General features: G+C 38.6%; 1 protein-coding gene across 11 annotated transcripts in view; it reads left to right on the top strand.

Annotated features, from left to right (window-relative positions):
- Positions 1 to 21992, top strand: part of PKP4 (plakophilin 4) — a 186976-nt gene that overhangs the window by 110705 nt on the left and 54279 nt on the right. For 6 of the 11 annotated variants that reach the window (XM_006168888.1, XM_027768449.1, XM_027768447.1 and 3 more), the window contains 4 exons: positions 10293 to 10424; positions 10535 to 10725; positions 13850 to 14399; positions 20882 to 21070. In XM_006168888.1, the coding sequence (XP_006168950.1) occupies positions 10293 to 10424; positions 10535 to 10725; positions 13850 to 14399; positions 20882 to 21070 (1062 nt within the window). The remainder of the gene's footprint in view (positions 1 to 10292; positions 10425 to 10534; positions 10726 to 13849; positions 14400 to 20881; positions 21071 to 21992) is intronic. The other 5 variants (XM_027768453.1, XM_027768448.1, XM_006168889.1 and 2 more) reach the window with 3 other exon arrangements.

Below are 21992 nucleotides of genomic sequence, written 5' to 3'. Positions count from 1 at the left end.
GATGGGTATTCACTCTGCATTGTTCCATGACTTGTTTTTTCCTTAACAGTATTATAAAACCATGTGTTTGCTTCTGTGTTGATACATAGAGATCTGCTTCCTTCTTAATAGCCAAGTAGTATCTATTGTTTGAAAAATGGGTACAACCAATTTCTGATTCACAGATATTTTGTTTTTTGCTAGTTTTTTACTTTGACAAATAATACTAAAGATTTTCTGTGCACATCTGAGTATCTGTTGATTAGGTTTCTATAAGTAGATCTGCCCAGATAAGGTCATATACATTTTTATTTTGGTAAATAGTGTCAATTTGTCTGCCAAAAATGCTTAATAAGCTATAAGACCGACTGTTATTCACACCTGTGCTATGTTACTACAGTATAGGCTTGTATATGTTCATGAATATTTAGAAACTTACTAAGTTATTGGGTTTAAAGGACCCATTTGTGCCAACAACAGTGGCACAAGTAATACAATACTCCACAATGCCGAGGCCCTAGGGAAGTCCCGGGTCACATCCTGAGGTCTCCCTTTGCATTCTGAGTTGTAATGTGCAACCAAGGCTGAGAACCCCACTGCATTAGGAGAAAGGTTGATGGTGACAATGGAAGGGTCAGGCTGCCACTTTCTGAGTTGGCTGGTGATCCCAACAACCCTGAAATCTGTGACAGGATATGGTGTGATAGCACCATCTGTGAAGTGTACTAACCACAAAAGTTTGACCTGAAAGCTTTTAGCTCTTTCTAGTTACAAGAAATACTGAATTTAGAGAACTGTGTAAAGGATGCTATGAGAAAGCCATCAGACAAATTCAGAATATGGAACAGCCTACAAGTTTATTGCTGTGGTTCACTTAGTGAGCCAAGAGCATGAAAATGAGGGGCTGGGAGACCCTTTCTATATTGAGGGATTTAAATGACAGTTGTACTCAAACACAATCTGTGAACCTTGTTTCAGCCTGACTAGTACAAGCCAACTGCAGAAAGATATTTCTGAGACATGAGGAAAATGTAGGTATGAACTCATCAAATGGTATTATGGAATAATTACAGTTTTACAAAGTCCTTATTTTATAGCAGTATATGTGGAAGTATTTAAAGTTAAACTGAGGGTCAGCTGGTGGTATAATGGTTAATGCACTGGACTCCCAAATGACCAACTGCATTTCAAGTCCGAGACCTGGTGGCTTGAAACTCACACTGGGTGTTTGTGAATGCATGTCCCAAATCCCAAGAGGAGAAGGAGGTGAGGAGATTTTAGTCTGACTATTCCACCCGGAGTGTGTGTGTGTGTAGAGGGGATGATTTTTCACTTTCTCTCTCTCTAGGAAATGTATATGCCCTATGGCTAAAATATTAAAAAATAAGCAAATAAATAAGAGTTGAACTGGTCTATTATGAAGTATTTGTTTTAAAATTTTGTAATAAAAGAAAGGCAAAAGATAAATGAAGCATAGGGGCCAGCAGATGGCATGGTGGTTAAGGGTGCTGGACTCCCACATGGCTGACTGTGGTTCGAGTCCTGGATCTGGTGGCTTTCTTTCTCACCCCCCCCCCCCCACTCACTCACTCACTCACTCTGTCCATCTCTGGCCAAATTAAAAATAAATAAATAAGTAAAGTTAAGTAAAATAATTCCTTTAAAATATGCATAATATTGTAATCATTAAACCTGGGAAATTATTATATACTTTCATAGTATTTTCACATAAACTTTAAAACTTTAAAAATTTTTAGATGTAAAGTCTGTATACAAAGGGTGTTAAATGTTGGGATTTAAATGGTAGATAGGAGTGTCATGTGTTAATACTGGCAAGGAGTTGTCTATACCTGTAGGTTAGCCTTGATGAAAATGGTAAAAAGAAACCAATTACATAATGATGGCATGAGTTCCCCAGTCAGTGAGTATTATTTGATTTGGATTTTCCACATATTTGGAATTTTATTAAATGAATTTTTATTAAGCAAATTTACCTGAATTGTGCTGGGGATCAGCCTTTTTCTCAGTTAGAGCTATGAATGCAGCGCTTCACTGGTGCCCGGGGCCATCACCAAGTAAGAACATTAGCATTTTCCTTAGCAAACATGCTTCTAAATGTTTCTAAGCTATTTATGCATGATGTATGGACACATCCCAAAAGTTTAAATACACTGAGTTGGTATTTGTGTGAAAATCAAATATCCAGTGTTAGCCTTTAACATTTTCTGTTTGATGCAAATGTGTCAAATAAATATTTAAATTTTTTCATGCTTACAGTGATATGTGAAGAAATGTTTTATTATCTATCTAAAATTAAAGTGGAATTGTCAAGTCTGAAAGCTCTTCTTTTTCCATTGCCCCTTCTTAACTCATAGTTCTTTAGTGCCTCTGTTGACAATTGTTGCTTTGGAAAAGGACTCCCATCGTAATTCCACATTTTATTCTTCCATCAAATTTGGTCTGCACTTAGCTTTATCTTAGTAAAATATTCCAAAAAGGACAACCAGTAGAAAAATCTTGTTTCCAGAAGCCATTTTTTTCTTTTTGATGGTGCATATCATTATTCTTTATAGGTTTTTTTTTTTTTTTGAGAGGTTTTTTTCGCTATAGGGCGCGTGCGCTCGCCAGACAGACAGAGAGAGACATAGAGACAGAAAGCGAGAAATCACCCCCCAGGGGGGATGGTCACGCCGCAATCCCTTCTCCTCCATTCTCCTCTCGGGATCTTGGGCACGTACGCACACGCGCCCGGCGTGAGTTTTAAGCCACCGGGTCCAGGACATGAACCGCGGTCGACTACGTGGGAGTCCAGCATAGGTTTTTATGGAGGTTTTTCTTTTTTTAAGAATTTTTATTTTTTAACAAAAGCAGTCTCTCTTGTCAGAACTCCCATTTTTATATTTGGTAACTTCCTTTTGCCAGCAGAAATAAAATGTGTCTTTGAAAGTATTAGAGTGATTTTTGAGTACTCAATTTTGTTTTCTGTAGGGTGGCTATTTTTTCATCACACTAAATCCCTTACTTACTCTTTTTTTTTTTTTAATGACAGATTTTGTTATAGGACATGTACACTCGCCAGAGAAAGAGAGAGACTGTGAGACAGAAAGTGAGAAATCATACCATGGGGGGAGGAGCAGGTAGCCATGCCTCAATCCCTTCTCCTCCATTCTCCTCTCAGGATTCTGGCCGCATCCTGTATAAGTTTCAAGCTACCACCTCCAGGACTCAAACCATGGTGGACTACGTGGGAGTCCAATGATGTAATCATTACACCATCACATCATCTTTTCTCTAAAGAAGGCAAAACCTATGGCCATTTATGAGCACCTACCTGTTAAACTCAGCGTGGGACAGTTTATATGTCTTTGTACATTTTCTTTTATCTTTTTATTTGCTAACTTCTTATTTTCTAATTTTTCTTTTCACTAGTACAGGCATAATTTTTTATGGTAGATATGACACCTGTATTTTAACTAATCTCCAGACTAAGTAAAAATATTTAATAAACACTTATGTTGATGTATTTGAAGACCATATTTATTTCTAGAAATTTTTTTTAATGATTTTGTATTTTTTAACAGATTTCAGAAATTTTTATTTTATTTCATTTTATCTTTATTTACATCTTCCATGAGCACAAGAGAGAAACACAGAGAGACAATGCCCTCAGCAGAGTCTCTCCCTTTTTATTTATTTATTTTTTAATTTCAGTAGGATCTTGACACTGCATTTCGCCCCTGCTTAAGCAAGGGACATGCATTTGCCCTGCGTACTCGAGGAGTTCTCCAGAAGCAAACCTGGAACCCTCTTATGCGGGTCAGCATGACAGGCGAGACAGTCGGAACAAACTCAGAGAGAGAAGCCTCTACCTTAATATTTTTTGCTATTATCACCCCCAAGAGACCTGCTAGAACTCATTCTACGCTATCTGTTATGTAAGGACAAACCCCTGAACACTACAGCAACTCAGAACAGGCACAAACAGGAGAATCTAGCATAAGGTTACAGAGTGCTAGACGGTGCAAGACTTGTTACAGCATTGTAGGTACTAAAAATCTCCCACTGATCTCTAGGAGCCTGTTTCCATGGTGATTTACACACAGTACATACTTCCCTTGTTTCATACAGTATAAATAGCAAGACATATAGCGTAACAAATCAGAGCCCATTTCATATTTCAGTTCTTTAAAGAGAACTTAAGACTTTTTCCTAAGCATATTTTATGTGTACTTTGCGTATTTGAGGAGGGACATCACAGAAAAGCTAAAATAATTCACTTTGTATTTCATCTTTTACTATGAGTTTAGTAGAGTAGATAACATACCAGATTTTTATATAGCCTTACACATTATTGTCCCTTACTCATTTATATTTTTTCTTAGATGTAACTTTCTATCTTTTGTAATTAATTGTCTTTTTTTTTCTTTTAATATGGGAGCGCTCAGATGAAATCGACAAGAAAGTCCATGGTTCCAGTATTCTCCCAGTCTTAGACACCAGATGAAAATTTTATTCTACCTTGAAGCTTGTTCAACTTTTATACTTTTACACGTTTTCTTAGAAGATGCTAATCTGATGTTTGAAAATGCCCCATAGTGTATTTCTGGTGTCACACAAAACATGTTTCTAATCTCATAAAAAAGGAACACATGTTCTTCAATATACAAATTAAAGAAGAAGCATTCACATGCTCCTTGCTATTTTTACTTATGAAAATGTCTCTAGATTTCTCATTCAGATAGTGCTAAATTATAATATGCCAACTATGTAATTGTAGGTTATAGCACTGATCATGAAATGGTGAACTCCATGCCTCTGTGGTTTATCTGGTGAATTTGACTAACATCGTCTTCCATAATTCTGCTGTGTAAGCAGATGTATATTGGTTTTGATCTTAGGTCTTCTTTTTTTATTTTTTATTTATTTATTTATTTTTTCTTTGCTAAAGGGCACATACATTCACCAGAGAGAGAGAGAGTGAGAAGTCATCTCCCCCCGGGGCGGGGGTGTGTGTGTGTGTGTGTGGCACACCACAGTCCCTTCTCCTGCAGTCTACTCTTGGGATTTTGGGCATATACCCCACACATGCCCAGTGTGATTTTCAAGCTTCCAGGTCCGGGACTTGAACTGCTTAGCCAACCTTATGAGATCCAGTGCCTTAACCACCACACCACCTGCTAACCCATAGCAGAAGTTTTTAAAAAGCATTCATCTTAAAGTAAAATTGCACAAATACTGTATCATTGATAAATGTGAAATTTACCATAATACTATATGAAATACTTTAGCAATTAGGAAATGAGTCTTCTGATTGTGGTGACAGTGGGTACATATATCTATACATGTGTATATGTAATATGTGAATTATGCTGTTTCAAAGAAACGGTAAATAATAGAAAAAGTGTGTTGAAAATCATTTAATTTTCTCTTAATAATTCAGTAAAGATGTCTAGATCTTTTTGGTTCTGCAAGTATTTGTTATTATTGAGCTCCACTATAGAAATTTTAAAAATGGCTGAAGACCTAACATAGAATGAAAGTTAGTTTATAGTTCATAATCTCTTTTATCAGGGGACCAGCCAGTGGCATAGTGGTAAAGGCACTGAACATTCCCACATGGCTGACCACGATTCGAGTCCCAGACCTATTGGCTTACTTTCTCACTTTCCCTATCTCGTTTTGTGTCTTTCTCTGATCAAATTAAAATAAGTGAATGAATAAATACAATTAAATAAATATATTTTTTTTTAAATCTCTTTGATCAACTTTTTAAAATCCTATCTTTGGATTTACGTAAAGATAGAGCTCAAAGCCTAAGTTCTGTTTTCTAAATCCAGTTACTCAGATCTTCAAGTTGGATTCTGTATACAAAGCAATTTAGTATTTTAGTATTCTCTTTATCATCACAGTGTCCTTTTCCATATTGTATTGTCTGGTACATCACATTGAAAAATATAAGAAACAGGGGTCAGCAGATAGCGTGGTAGTTAAGGGCACTGGGCTCTCACATGGCTGACCACAGTTCAAGTCTAGTGCACCTACTTTCTCTCTCTCTCTCTCTCTCTCTCTCTCTCTCTCTCTCTCTCGTCAAATTTAAATAAATAAATAAAGTTAAATAAAATATCCTTTTAAATAAATATATATATATGTACATATATATATATATATATAAACAGTTAAAAACATTTAGAAGGTAAATGGCTATATTACTTTTGGAGTAAATTTGGTTCACTTTTATTTCTGTCTTTTTTGAGATACTAATTCTTTAAAGGTTTATTTTTTAGGGTGACTAGTATGTAGTCACCTATCTCACAATTTGTTTTTTCCCTGTCTACGATTATTTATTTTAAATAACCTTTCATATAAAAGAGTTTGAATGAGCAGTTCTTTGTCATATGGCTTATAGGAAAATATTTCATTCGGTCAAAAGACACAATTACAGTTTTAGGGTGTATCTTTCTCTTTTTCTAATTATTGTTTTCTGTAGTATTTTAATGGGGGGCAGCATATACAGATGTGGGTTTTGGCTTTCCTTTTTTCTGTTTTTTTTTTTAATTATTATTATTCATACATTAAATTGCTATACATCATTTAGATTGTGAAGAGAATTTACCCAGCATGATATACACCTCAGTCCAGCCTAGTTGAGACTATTATACACATCCTCGTCAACAGATAAAAAAGTTATCTGTGTCCCACAAGTGTTTTACCTCTCCCTTTTCCTCCCAAATTTCCTTTTCTATGCTCTTCTCCTCCCACACTCTCTTTCCGCTTTGTGTCTAGTGTCCATTACAATTTTTAATATTTTTGTGTCCTCCAGTCTTTCAGTCTCTACCATAGAGTGCGGACAGTCAGTATATGTTAAATGGAGACATACAATGTCTCTCTTTCACAGCCTGACTTGCTTCACTCAGCAACAAATCTTCCATATTCATCCACTTTCTATCACATTCCAGGGTCTCGTGGTTTGGGTTTTGGTTTTCATGATGATCATTTCTCAGATCCTGAAGCAGCATACACCCTGGTGTTCCAAGCCAAAAGCTCTGATGTATTCGTGCCCCTGGCTTTATCTTGTATTAACACTAAAGCTGAGAATTGTATGAAGATCTTTTTTTTTTTTTTTCTTAGAGGTTTTTGCCATAGGGCGCTTGTGCTCGCCAGACAGGGAGAGACAGAAAGCAAGAAATCATCCCCCAGGGGGGATGGCCATGGCGCAATCCCTTCTCCACTCTCCTCTCAGGATCTTGGGCACACACACACACGCGCGCGCCCAGTGTAAGTTTAAGCCACCAGGTCCGGGACTCGAACCATGGTCTACTACGTGGGTGTCCAGCAATGTAGCCATCATCATCATGCCATCTGCTGGTCCCTGAAGATCCTCTTTTAAAGACAGTACATTTTTTCCATGTATGTGAAGTCTTGAGGCTGCCTCAGTGGCACTTTTGTACCTCTGGTTTGTTGCTGTTCCATATTTGTTTTTCCAGGGTTCCATCCCTAGATGGGACAGAAGTGAGCAGCCACATCGCTCCATTTTCAGGTGCACTCCATGAAGCAATTCCCAGTCACTCTAGTGCCTCTATTCTAGGCCAGCATACTCTGAGTTAGTACTAAGTCCTTGGTAAATTCCTTGAAGAATTGCTGCACAAGAGTGTTTAAAATTCTGCACCTTGTAATAGAAGATTTACAAATGCACAGATCACTTTGCAGTATTATCAGCCTGTCAGCAGTTCACATCATGTTTCTACATGTACCAGGGAAACCATATACAATCTGTAATCTTTATTGAAATTCCACACTGAAGAATTCAGAACTGTCACAGAACTCTACCACCTGGAAGTATACTGTCAAATGATATAGCAGGAGACAGGTCATTAAAAACCTATGCTCAGAACATCAGCAAATCTTTCCAGAGGCTAGGAAACAAAACCTTGGATTGATTTTGACATCAAGTTAGATGTTTAGAATGCAATGGGATTTCTTACTTCTCCCTAAACCTTGTATTCACCTTCTAAGTCAGCTTGCTCAGCAACACCTAACGGTTTTACTTCACTTAACATAGCCAAACTCTATTGAACACAGTAGAGCAAAGCCATGCCACAATGCTAGCCAGGAATCCGCGCTCAGCAAAGGAAAACTGCTCTTGTTACTGGGAATTTGCTCAAGAAATATTTTACTGGGTTAACACTGTAGTGTTTAAGTACTGTGCCTAGGGAGGCAGATACCACATGGTTGACTGGTTTGAATCCCAGCCTGTGTGGCCTGAAAAATACGCCTGGCACATGTGCACTTAGGCCCAAAATCCTGACGAAGGAGAATTGGAGGAAAAGGGATTGCGGCATGACCACACCCTGTCCGGGATGCACACTCTTGTTCGTGCGCATTCATATTCTTTCTTTCTCTCTCTCTCTCTCTCTCTCTCTCTCTCTCTCTCAGCGCAGGCACCCTCTGACAATAAAAGGAAAGGAAAGGAGGGAAGAAGAAACAAAGAAAAGAAAAGATTAAAAAAAATAATTATTTGCTGAGTACTATACATTAGGCATAAAGCAGTCTCTGCCCTGGTTGGGCTTATATTCTAGTGCAAAGATGTGACAAGTGCTATACACAAAGGGAAAACTGGCCTCCTAGGGAAATGGGTACTATTTGGATGTTGCTTTCTTTAGGAAATTTTTTCTAAGCTCTTCCCAACACACCTACCAACCCCACCTGGTGTATCTTTTTATCTTTTTTTTTTTTTTTTTTGAGTTTTTGTTCTTACGGCACATACTCTCCCCACAGAGACAGAGAGAGAGACAGACACAGTGAGGGGGAAAGTGAGAAATCACCCCCGCAAGGAGGATGGCTACACCACAGTCCCTTCTCCTACTTTCTCTTCCTGGTGTCCTGGGCATGTGTGTGTGTGTGCGTGTGCGCACACGCACACGCACACACACACACACACACACACACACCTGGCATGAGTTTAAACTGTGTCTGGATCTTGAACCACAGTCAACAATGTGGAAGTCCAGCAATATAACCGCTGTGCCATCTGCTGGCCATACCCTTTGGAAAGAAAGAGCTTGGAAAGAAAGAGGAGCGGGGAGAGTCAGGCTAAGGAAGACATTGAAATCTTTAGGCGCGTATGCTGAACTCAGAATGTGGTAGAGCTTCACCGAAATCTCTGAAGTGAGAGTAAAGCAGCATTCCTGAAGAAGAAAAATTAGTAATAGGAGGGTTAAATTTGAGGGAAGATAGACTAATGGTAAAGGTGATCATAGCCTGGGAAAATAAATATCCTTTTTTTGGAGAGATTTTTGCTATAGGACATGTGCGCTAGCCAGAAAGAGACTGAAAGTGAGAAATCACCCCCCCACACCCCCCCGGGGGATGGCCACGCCGCAATCCCTTCTCCTCTATTCTCCTCTCGGGATCTTGGGGGCATGCACGCACACGCGTCCAGCGTGCGTTTAAGCCACCATGTCCAGGACTCGAACCATGGTTGACTACATGGGAGTCCAACAACGTAGCCATTATGCTAACTGCTGGTCCCAATATCTTTTAAAGATACTAGAAAAAAAGAGAGTGTATATGAATGGAATTGGAAAAAGGCAGCGTGGTCTACACCTGAATTTACAGCTTAAATATCAGAAGTTGGAACGGAGAAGAAAGCTCATTTTTTTTTTTCAAGTTTAGGATGACAAATGGTTAGGTTGAAATAAAATGAGCTAATTAAAGAGGCAGCTCTGGCTAGAAGAAGCAATGATCAGGTTAGACTTATCCATATTTATTTGGAAAAGACTAAAGGGATAAACTAAGCAGATGGAGAAGTTAAAGTTTCCAGTGTTTGCAACTCTGAAAACGCTGATTATAGATGATAGGAAATGGAACATGAAAACCCAGTTCTCCTTTCCAAGACTCAGCAGTTGAATACTGTGTAAGTTTTCATTTTACAAATTGGGAAGATAGAGGGATTTTTAAAAAATACTTGGCCACTATTGTTACTCAGTCTCCAATCCTTTTGGAGGAGGTCACCTGAGAGGTGAATTTTGCAAGGGGCAACAAGATCAGTTTTTGGATTTTGATTTAATATAGCATGTAAGTTAATTTGGGGCTTATAATCAGGGCAAGCAACATTTTTAAATTTCAGCAAAATTTGTCAATAAACTATGAATTTATAGAACACATTCATATAAATAAGAGTCAAAAGTTGAAAATACAGCCTCATGCCAACACATAGATTACAAGATGGTATTAGCAAATATATAAACATTTCTTAACAAGTCTTTATGTAATATTGTCATTAGATGTAGCTGATTAAACTTGTCTTCTTATAGATGTACCAAATGCTGGTGTAAGCAAATCTAGAGTTCCCGACACTGTCCATCCCAACAACTATCTCATCAGGACAGAGCCAGAACAAGGGACCCTCTATTCACCGGAACAGACATCTCTCCATGAAAGTGAGGGTCTGTTGTATTATCTTTTAATTACTGGATTTGCTTTTAATATGTCCTCTTTACTAGTGAGTCTCAGAAATGTATCATAAAGATGTTTCCTGCTGGTTTCATTCCTGCAGGATCATTGGGTAACTCAAGAAGTTCAACACAAATGAATTCTTATTCCGACAGTGGATACCAGGAAGCAGGGAGTTTTCACAACAGCCAGAACGTGAGCAAGGCAGATAATAGACAGCCGCATTCATTCATAGGATCAGCTAATAACCACTTGGTGAGGAATTCAAGAGCTGAAGGACAAACGCTGGTTCAGGTAAGTCAAACACATTACGTTTATGAAGAACTGCCCCTCTAGTTAAATATTTGTTATAAGCATTCCTTATTAAGAGCAAAACCAATATGATGCATGTACAATTTTGAATTTATAGACTGGATAAGGTTACAGCATCATTTTATATTGTACTATCTGAGTTACAATGTTAAGGACTTCATAGGTGTGATACCTAAAATTATGCTTGTTTCTATTAGTTAGCTCCCATTAAAACACTCAGATGAATTGCTAGACACAGTTGAGTAATTCTGAAAATAACAAAAAAAAAAGAGAGGAGTCCAAGGGCAGTTGAAGAGAAACTGGAGAGAATGTTTGGGTTCCTAACATGCTGGAGTGCTGTTAGAAGTCATAGATGGAAGATCGCTATTCCCACACCCGCACAATATGGGACTAGCTTATTCTAACCACTTCTTAACTTCACCACTGAAACTGTTCTCTGAAGACACACTTATTTTTCTAGAATGGATATTTCTGCTTGTAGCAAGTTACTACATTGAAGTATATTTATCCTGTGAAGTGCTCTCTAACTTCATAGCCAAAAACAATATTGTGTAGGTATGTTTATAAAAACTCCCCACCTCCTTTCTCATTGCCCCTTTATTCACATGGTTGACCAGCATAAGCTAGGAGTAAGGGAGGCATTAGGAGTCCTGTGTGGTGGTTATCAGTGAGGACAACTATTTGCTCAAGTACCCCAGCGAGTTCCTTGTGCTGAAAAGTCACAGGATGCCCAAAGGGGCTGAGCAGCCATTCCGCTGCTCATAAGGCAGTGCAGAAATTTCTGCAGGCACACCCAGTGGCCAGGATTCCAGGGCCTGAGCAGAAACAGCATGACTTTGCTCTGTTGTTCATAGACTTAGGAGAAAAGTTTAAGTAATTCTAAACTAATTTGTATGACCACACACAGAAATATGGCACATGAAGTTTTGAACCAAAATGGGAGGACTTCTGGCAAGTTACTTCAAAGCTGCACCCAGTCCCTAGATGTTACATTTACTCCGTTTCTGTTAGGCTGCTTTGGGGGGAACATTTGAGAAGCTTAGGATAAAATAAATACCTGTAGTGGTTCATCTGGGTCGATGAATTTCTATGTCAGCAGGTCTAAAGTAACCCTTTTGAACAACAGTTACCTTAACTAAAAGAAAATTCCCTTAATAGAATAATGCTTATTACCTTTTTCTTTTTTAAAAAAATTACAGTAAGTTGATTTTGTTCCTAGAGCTGAAGAATTATATTACCAGGGCATATCTCAAATTTAATTTGCATGCAGTCTAGGCTATACATTTTCTAGCTGTCCTGGCCAGGGTCCTTCCATTTTGGTAGTTGCAAATCAAATGTGGAATTTTTGTTGCTTACTATTAGCACTCAAGCATGCATTTTAAATTTCCGAGTATCTGCTAGTTTCTAAACCCCATCTTGTCTTATTGTTGGTTTATGATTCTCTTTCCGCCCCACATCTTCTCCCCAAGGACTTTATAGGTGTGATACCTAAAACTATGCTTGTTTCTGTTAGTTAGTTCTCATTAATACAGTCAGATAAATTCCTAGAAGCAGTAGAGTAATTCTTCTAAAAACAAGTTTGGCATGAAGAGAGGGCTCCAGGGGAGTTGAAGAGAACTGGATAGAATGTTTGCCTTCCCCAGATCAGTGAACTAAGCACACCTGAATCTCAGAGCAGGTGTTTCAGCCAGTCCATTCTTGTGACCTGCAGGCAAAGCACACGTCCTCTTGGACATTTAAGGGTGTCGTTATCCTTCTCTGCCACTTTCCTTATGACCACAACGAAAAGTGGATGGCAGTTGACCCTACTGGATTCTAGCAGAACACAGAGCAGCCTCATCCTGGGCATGTAGCGTGGAACCCTCATGCCTATTTCCATTTCTCAGCCTGCCTGCCTTTTGCTCATGCCTGTTCCCTGTAGACCATCTTCCGCCCAGTCAACTTTCTTCATTGTTGTACAGAACCAAGAAAGGTATCTGATCCCTGCTGTGTTTGCAGGAGTCTGCAGTTCACCATAGGACCAGCCATTGCAAAATGTCCATCTTCTGGTCTGGTTTTTCATACTGGCTAGGCCAAGAACCCAGCAGAGACTTTGCCCATTCCTCCTGCTGGGACAGATTTAGGGTGCCTTTACTTGCACCTCTTTAGATCCACCAGATAACACTAAGAGCCCATAGATCAGAGGAGGTTGAGAAAAGAAATGGCTCAAATCAGAGAAGCTCCACATGAACTGAAGGAACAAATTGGGCTACAAAGCCATGCAGCCAAGCTGCCCCTTAGAGTGAATTCTCAGGGGAGAGCACCGACCCAGGATTCATTGAAAGGTTCATGTAGTTCACTTCACAAGAACACATGTCTTATGCTAATTGAACCAACCCATAAACAATTATAAATACTCACCTAGCTACATTTAAGCTGGGGAGATCAAAACATTATTTTTTGTTTTGCTTTAATACATTACCTTGGCCAAACTATGGCTCATAGTGAATGAAGCAAGTACATTGTCCCAGTGGCCCTTCACACATGGAAGTTATTTGCAGCACTTGGATTAAAACAGTTTGTATTGTGAAAAATGCATGGGGAGAACCAGCAGTTAGCGTAATGGCTATGTCGCTGGACTCCCACGTAGTCAACCGTGGTTCGAGTCCCAGACCCGGTGGCTTAAACTCACACCGGGCGCATGTGCGTGTGTGCCCAAGATCCCGAGAGGAGAATGGAGAAGAAGGGATTGTGGCGTGGCCATCCCCCCTGGGGGGTGATTTCCTGCTTTCTGTCTCTCTGTCTCTCTCTGTCTGTCTGGCGAGCACACGCGCCCTATAGCAAAAACCTCTCCAAAAAAAAAAAAAAATGCATGGGGAAAGGGTAAAAAATGTAAAACAAAAAACAACAGAAATGAAAGGAATACTAAGTATCTTCAGAGCTAACTTTTTACTGGTTGCTTTCAGTATTCTGATTAAACCACCACAAACAATAAAATATAGAGCAAGACAAAAGCACAGTGTAGAAGAATTAAGATTCTATAGTTAGCTTTGTGCATTTTTTCTGTAATGACAATGGACACAAAACCCTGGATAAACCCGTTCTCTTTTCTCCCCCCTTTCATCAGCCATCAGTAGCCAATCGGGCCATGAGAAGAGTTAGTTCAGTTCCATCTAGAGCACAGTCTCCTTCTTATGTTATCAGCACAGGCGTGTCTCCTTCAAGGGGGTCACTGAGAACTTCTCTGGGTAGTGGATTTGGCTCTCCATCAGTGACCGACTCCCGACCTCTGAACCCCAGTGCATATTCCTCCACCACGTTACCTGCTCAGCGGGCAGCCTCTCCCTACTCACAGAGACCCGCCTCCCCAACAGCTGTGCGGCGGATTGGGTCAGTCACCTCCCGGCAGACCTCCAATCCCAACGGACCAGTCCCTCAATACCCAACCACCACCAGGGTGGGGTCCCCACTGACCCTGACAGATGCACAGACTCGAGTAGCTTCCCCATCCCAAGGCCAAGTGGGGTCATCATCCCCCAAACGCTCAGGGATGACTGCCGTACCACAGCATCTGGGACCTTCACTACAAAGGACTGTTCACGACATGGAGCAATTCGGACAGCAGCAGTACGACATTTACGAGAGGATGGTTCCACCTCGGCCCGACAGCCTGACAGGTGAGTACAGGGTGACAGCACTACCCAAAGCCCGATGAAAAAGCCTTCCATGCAACTGTAGCTGAAACCTGTAATGGTGATGTGGGAAAATCATGTTTTTGTGTCAAAATTTACACTGTAAACATTAGGTTACCTTGTCTTACAGGCTCTGTAATTCTTGATGCATGAAATGATACACTATTATATCAGCAGAATTCTTTTGTAATGGATATACTTCTCCATCAAAGTATTAGCATTTAAAATGTGCTGTTTTGCATTTTTGAAGAATTAATTGGAATTCAAAGCTGTTTATTGCTTGCTTATTTTTAAAGAATTTTTTTTCTACCAGCCAGACCTATGTATACCCATAAGTTATATTAAAGGTAGTATCAGAATGTCTATTTAAATATTGGGTTGTTAGAAGAAGTCATATGTATTTTTGCATAGAACAACAAAAAATGCATCCTGACTTTTCTGACAACCCAATATTTAAACTTTTTCTTAAGAAATGTTTTAGTAATTTAGAGTATAATATGAATTTCACCCCTTACTGCCTTAATTTTGGCATCCCAATGGGAAATGCACAAAGCTCTAATGAATTGCCTTTAAATGCCCCTTGGACTAAATCAGAAAGCCACCAGGTCCCTGATGTTATAGCTCTTCCCTTCAGGGTGTTTTCATAAACAATTTCTCACATAAAGACCGTTCTTTTTAGTAAAGTGAAGCTTTAGTGTTTTAAATTATATGTTTAAAATAGCATGTGCAGAATGATAAAAATTAAAACTGTGCAGGAAAGCAAGAAGTGAGAAGGGAAAGTCTCAGACTACTCTTTGACCCTCACCCAGGCCCATCTTCCAGGCTGTTTGTTCACATAAATAACAAAGTGCACACACATTGTGTTTTCTTTTATACTGATGAGATTCTACCATATATGTCTTCTATGCCTTGTTTTTTTCATTTAATATGTCTGAGAACTCTACCTCATTCTGTCTTAAGAGATGCACAGGACTCCTTTTTTATAGCTGTATTATAGTTTGTTTAATCACTTTCCTGTTAGTGGATGTGTTAGTACTGCTCATCTTTTTTTTCTTCAATGAGAAAGGGAGATGAAATTAACCTATAGTCCATTGGGCCAGCTTCCCAGTTAGCTAGGTTTACAGGTACATATTCCTCCCAGTAGTAGTAGGGTCCAGGACCTGAGCCTGGGCCCCTATGACTTGTGGTAGCAGTGCCCACCACTTAGGCCACCATAGCTGGGCGTGGTGCTCATTTTTAGGTATTAGAGATGATATAATATACATTCTTCTTTCTGTGTATCTGTAAATAGGTACTAGGATGACTGTGAAGTTTATTGAAGTAGAAATGTCATGTCAAAATATGTGTTTTTCCTTAGAGAAATGTTGAATGTTTCAAGAAGGTTACACAGATTTGTATTTCCACCTTAGTTTAAGAGTGTGTCTATTTCCTTACACCTGCACTAGCACTGCATATTGTTGACATTTTTCATCTTTGCCAATCTGGTAGGTAAAAATCTGTACTTCATTGTCTTAAATAGCCTTTATTGAGTTATGACTGAAGTTGAAGGTTTCCTATGTAAACCAACCATTTTTATCTCATCCTTTTTTAAAGCCACACATTCAGGTCTTTTGTCTATTTTTTAATACATAAAAACTTTTTATGCTAGAGTTAAATTAGCCCCTCGTAATATACTTCTCAGGCATTTTTGCCATTTTGTCATTTGCCTTTTTGTTTTGGGGTTTTATTTATTTATTAAAAATGTTTTAATATCTTTAGTAAAATTAGTATCTTTTCCCCCTTAGAGCTTCTAAGAAATGTGAAACCTTTTTAAAATCTTTTTAATTGAATAATTTTACATTTGAAGAATTTATATTGAACTTAATTTTGAACTCAAAGAAATTTCTAGTAGAAACCACCAATTATTCATTAAGCCATATCAGGGGCATGAGATTGTCTTAGATATTCTGGAATGCATCTGAAAAGTATGCAGCAAAGGGATGCAGAAATCATATATGAAATTCTATCTCCCAGAGAAACTTTAAAAGATAAATAATTCTGAGGACTCCATATTTGTGTTATTTACATGTAGAATAGCTTTGCAGAAATCTCACCTTGTAGGAGAGAGATGGAGATCCAGAGAAGAAAGTCCGCACATGAGTTAGTGTCTCCGTGTTTAATTCTAAGAGGGCTCATTGCCTTTGGTTTAAAAAGCCTATTTCTCTTACAGTGCAGGTGAGGATGAGCTTTATATTTGGAGGAAATACACACACACACATACATATACACTCACACATTTATATACATTTATATACACTCCTCCTGATCTTTATTTCCTGGGAATATTGTAGTCTTCGAAAGAAGCAAAGGGTTTCTTTAAAAGTTCTAGGGACACTGTTTCTTGTCATTTTCCTACCCACTTATTCTGAATATAGATCCTAATTTGTGAATTACTTCCTGTTACTCTACCTCCAAAAAATCATGTGCTTGTCATTATATTCGCTATCATTCTTGATGTCAAAGGATAAATAGTCGGCTAATTGATAAGCCCAAAGCAACATTTTGTAAGATTCAGGGACTCAGATATTTTGTGATCATAATTTAAATGATGATACAATAATGTGTATAAATTTACTTCCTATCACATGAAAATAGATACGCCACTAAATAGTCATTTCAGTGTAATCATAGCATGTCAAAAAAAAAGTTTTGAGGAGAAAAAGAATGAATGTTTGAAACATAAGTTTATGTTTATTTCTAACATCTTAAATATAAAGGTTTTGAATTACAGGGAATATATCACTGTAATAGGTAAGCTAACATGTACTTGTGGAATTGCAAATAGAAATTACTCCTTGAGTAAATAATATTGTGGATTATCAGTGTTTTTCATTATGTGGAGGGGAGGCAAGGTTAATAAAAATTAATGTGCGGAAATACTTCTGGAAAAATTGTTTCTAATACCTATTAGGGAAACTAATTACTTGTATTCCAGTTTCAGTGATACTAAATTATCATGAGCCTTCCACATTCATTTAACTTAATCTACAGAGGCTGCGTAATTTTTAAAATGCTAATCTTCAAGACTGTACGTTGCTATTTTTAAGTCATGAGCAGGTAAACAAAAATAGTAATAGTCAATGTTGTTACTCAGAACAATTTTTAATACCAAGAAAGTGCTACAAGTCACTACAGTTCTAAGCCTTTTATTTCCCATTATAGCCTGTCTACTATATATAATCATTTTATCTAGTAATAATTTTATAGCAGGTGAATATCTGCTGACTCCCTTTTATAATTTTAAATGGTAAAGAGTTCATTTTGTTACCTTTTCCATGAAATCACAGTAAATATCTACAGAAGTTTTCATTTTGCATAGATTCCAGGGAAGAATCCAGCCAGATCCTAAGTGAGAAAACAAATTCCGACAGAGATGCAGAATGCTTGGTTCTTATTTCACAGTCAGCGGGGTGGTGGGAACATAGGTGCTCAGCCAACTTCAGGAGCATCCAGTTCTCAGCCTGCCTCTGCCAAAGGGAGAGTGAGCCCGTCTTGTGCCGAATCAAGAGTGTTTGTGGCTGTATTGAATGTTATAAAATCACCTCATGTTGTAAGATTACCCAGGACTGGGCACATTTACCTACTCACTTTGTGTCACCGTTGACAAAAAAAACGATGCTTGTACTTTTGTTCCAATATACTCAAGGGCTTTCTAAAGAAATGGATCCTGTTGGGGTCAGTGGGTGGTATGATTGTTAGAGCACTGGACTCCCACATAGTTGACCGCGGTTCGAGTCCCAGACCTGGCGGTTTCCTTTCTTACTTTCCCTCTGTCTCATGTGCTCTATGGCAAATTTTAAAATAAAAATAACAATGTTAATAAATTTAAATTAAATAACTATTTTAAAAAAGGAAAGAAAGAAATAGAGCCTTCATTTGCTATAAAGAATGGGAAACCTGCCAGTGATTAAAAAGTTTAATTCCTCAAAAAAGAATTTTGCAATATGATCATAATGTCATCTTTACAGTCAAACTGGCTTCCATGCACCCCTCTCTGATAGGCCGACCTCCCTCTTTTTTTTTTCTTTAAAGATTTTTGCCATAGGGCACATGCCCTTGCCAAAGAGACAGAGGGAGAAGTGAGAGGGAAAGTGAGAAATCACTCCCCAGCAGAATTGGCCAGACCACAGTCTCTTCTACCCCCAACCCCCCATTCTCCTCCTGGTATCTTGGGCATGCACACACATGCACCTGGCATGATTTTTAAGCTGCTGTGTCTGGGACTTAAATCACAATCAGCCATGTAGGAGTCCAGTGCCTTAAACACCTTTTACACCTGCTGGCACCTTGACCTGCCTCTTAAACCTCACATTGTGAAAAGCTTTGTGGAGTTCACAGTTGCTCCTCAAGAAGTTATCTGTGCCCAGCACTGAGAACGTAATGACAGAGGCCTGGTCTATGGTTCCTTGCTGCCAAGAAGCTGCTCTCTGATGGAGGTGGATCCCATGTCCCCTTAGGCTCACTGAGTCTTTGGATTTGAAATGAGAAAGTTTGGCTGAATAATCTCCCAGAAACCTATGATCTCCATTCCAGCAAATGGAGAGCCAGAAGCTAAACCCATCCAGATTCATTAGTTTCTTTCAACGTCGCATTGTTGTCCAGGGAAACTTTCACCAAAAGAGTAGTCATCACTCACCAAAGAAGCTTTATGTATTTACCTGCTCTTGCCATCCTCACCAAACAACATGTAATTATCATTCATATTCAGGCTGATTGGTTTTTAGCCATGATTTAGTTAAGTGAGTTAACAGGATGCGATCGAGCCTATCTATTTATAACTATCAGGTCATTGGAAAAGTCATGATATGGTTTTCTATTTTTCTTTGCAAAAATGTGTTATGACTTTCCTGACAACCCAATACTTACCATGTTAATTATATGCAATCTTTTTAAAATCAAATATATCTAACTTCAGTTATGTTTGTGCTTTCCCTTGCTTATATTTGTAATGTAATCTTAGTTGGAATTCTTACGAGTAACACATTTTACTCACCAATAATGTCAAATCACAAACCTGAGCAACATACTGTAGAATTTTTAATTTATATTTTTTAAAGAAAACTAAATGTTTGGATATGAAGTCTACCTTTTATCAAAAGTTTTATATGTAAACATTAATTATTAGCAGTTTGAATCAAGATATTTTTAATGGTTCAATATTAATGTATGACTAACTTTCTAATTTTTCTTTATATTAGAAAGAAGGTAAACGATCTGGTATGTAGATTCCTACAAAAATAAAGGAATTTTTTTTTTTTTTTTTTAGAGAAAGGAAAAATACAGTGATAATAAATAGGAAAGTTGCATTTTATAATGTTGGGTCGTTGGAAAAGTCATGACATAGTTTTACATGGAAAAACACAGAAATAAACTAATTTTATTAGTTTACTGATAATACCCCAAGATATATAGCATAGCATTTCTAGTGTTTTCCTGTAAAAATCATATGTGACTTAATAGAGACAGATTTCTGAACAGTTCGTAAACATCAGCCTTTGCTTAAGCATTATGTAAGCGTTGTCTTAGTGTTGAGATTTAAAGAGATCTGAGAGACTGGAGTCCCCAAAGGTGGACTCCACTTAGTGAGCTAGGTCAAGAAAAGAGAATGCATGAACCACTATATATGTGTTTTTCAAAGTAAAAGTCATTATCAGGCTGACCTCATAGCACAGCAGTAAGTATGTAGAAAAGGCCAGATCCCACATGGCCAACTGGTTCGAATCTTTTTTTTTTTCTTTTTTTTATTATTTCAGAACTTTATTAACAGGTGCTTGCAGTTTGTTGACTTTTTTGGAAAAAGTGAAGTTGTAAACTTTTATTACAAATTAAAAATAAAGTTTTTAAAAATCTCAACTTGACCAGATATGAAACCATTTAAAACCCTTTAAAGGTGTATTGAGAAAAACGAGGCTTTCTAACCGGTTTGAATCTTGACCTCAGCTGCAATCTACAGGGTTCACACTTGCCCAGGATCCTGAGGAGCTGGAGAACTGGAGGAAAAGGGATCTTGTGTGACTAGGTCCCAGGGGGAACCTCTCCTTGTCTTCCCCTCCACTTCTCTTGCACATACCCTCTGGCATTGAAAAAAAAAATTAAAATCATATCATTGTAGAAGAGGGCATTCTCTACTTGGTCAGCATTATAAAATAGCTTACGGTTGGAGAATGCATTTCAGTACATCAAGCTGCTTAATCATTCTTCAGTTTTCTTTCTTAGAAAATTTTTTTTCATCCTTCTTCCAAGAGTAAGTTTATTTTTAAAATATATATGGAATTCTTTTTACACCTGGCATCCCTCTTTTGTAGAACTTACTTCTGGGGTTTAGACTTACCATGTTCTCCTGATGGTTAGGATTTAATCAGGGTTTGGGTTTTTTTAAAACCTCCCCACTTTCTCAGTTCTTAATGATGTGACTTTCCTGCGGCCAGGCTTACGAAGTTCCTATGCTAGTCAGCATAGTCAGCTTGGGCAAGACCTTCGGTCAGCTGTGTCTCCCGACTTGCACATCACTCCTATTTATGAGGGGAGGACCTATTACAGCCCCGTGTACCGCAGCCCGAACCACGGCACTGTGGAGCTCCAAGGATCGCAGACGGCGTTGTATCGCACAGGCTCAGGTGGGCCCCCGTCGGGCTAGCTGGTTTCCTGATTTCACGAGTTCAACAGTAGAAGGGTTTTATTAAGGGTGGGGTCCCTGTTAGGATGTAGTCATGGTGCCCATTTGGTTGTCAGAGAAGCAGCTGTGACAGCAGATCAATAAGCAGTAAAACAGAAGTCCATTTAGTACCTATTTATAGGTAATATATTTTTACCTCATTACAACCTAATCGATGAACATAGTGATTGTACTGTTAATTCATGAATAAGTTTGTAAAGCCATAAATCTGACTCTCCTCGGGTTAGAAGCATATCAGACATAGAAAAGAAAACTTGTCGGAACATGTCTTTGTAAATTTTGTTGCCTGGAACAAGTAATTGGAGTAAATCCATGCCTGAGTTACTTGGCTGTCTTTGATTCGCCATGTATGGAACCTAAGTGTATTTGGCATTACCCATTTTTAGATGTTGGATCTCTCTGAATAGTTAAGTGTAGAATGTGAAATAGGCATCTTGAACTAAGGCAGAATATAGTAGTGGCATTTAAATGCCTAGAACTGCAGCATCCCACCCTTGGACCTGTGACTCTCACACCGTAATGGCTCACAGTGAAAGCCGAAGCCCATGGCGGTGGGAAGTGCCAGAAAGTGCCGCGGGGCTGGCTCATGCAGTCTCAAAGGCACTCTACTTAAGAAAAGAAAAATAAGAAATATTGTAGACTTATTAGCATACCCACAAATGAATCCAGGCAGCAACAGTAACCCCTCAGACACACAACCCTAGGACATGCACCTCCAAGAACAGAAGGGAAAGGACTGTTTGTGTTGGTTCTTTGCCACAAACTGACAGTTTGGTTCACTGAAGGATTTTTCTTCTTATAGAATGTACCAAAAAAAATTGGGGGGGGGGGGTTTCTATTAGGCACACGTACTCTTCAAAAAC

Source organism: Tupaia chinensis, unplaced genomic scaffold (assembly GCF_000334495.1).
Source record: "Tupaia chinensis unplaced genomic scaffold, TupChi_1.0 Scaffold146346_2, whole genome shotgun sequence".
Taxonomy (NCBI): domain Eukaryota; kingdom Metazoa; phylum Chordata; class Mammalia; order Scandentia; family Tupaiidae; genus Tupaia; species Tupaia belangeri.
The sequence above is the reverse complement of the archived record's forward strand: the minus strand, read 5'-3'. Positions and strand labels throughout refer to the sequence as shown.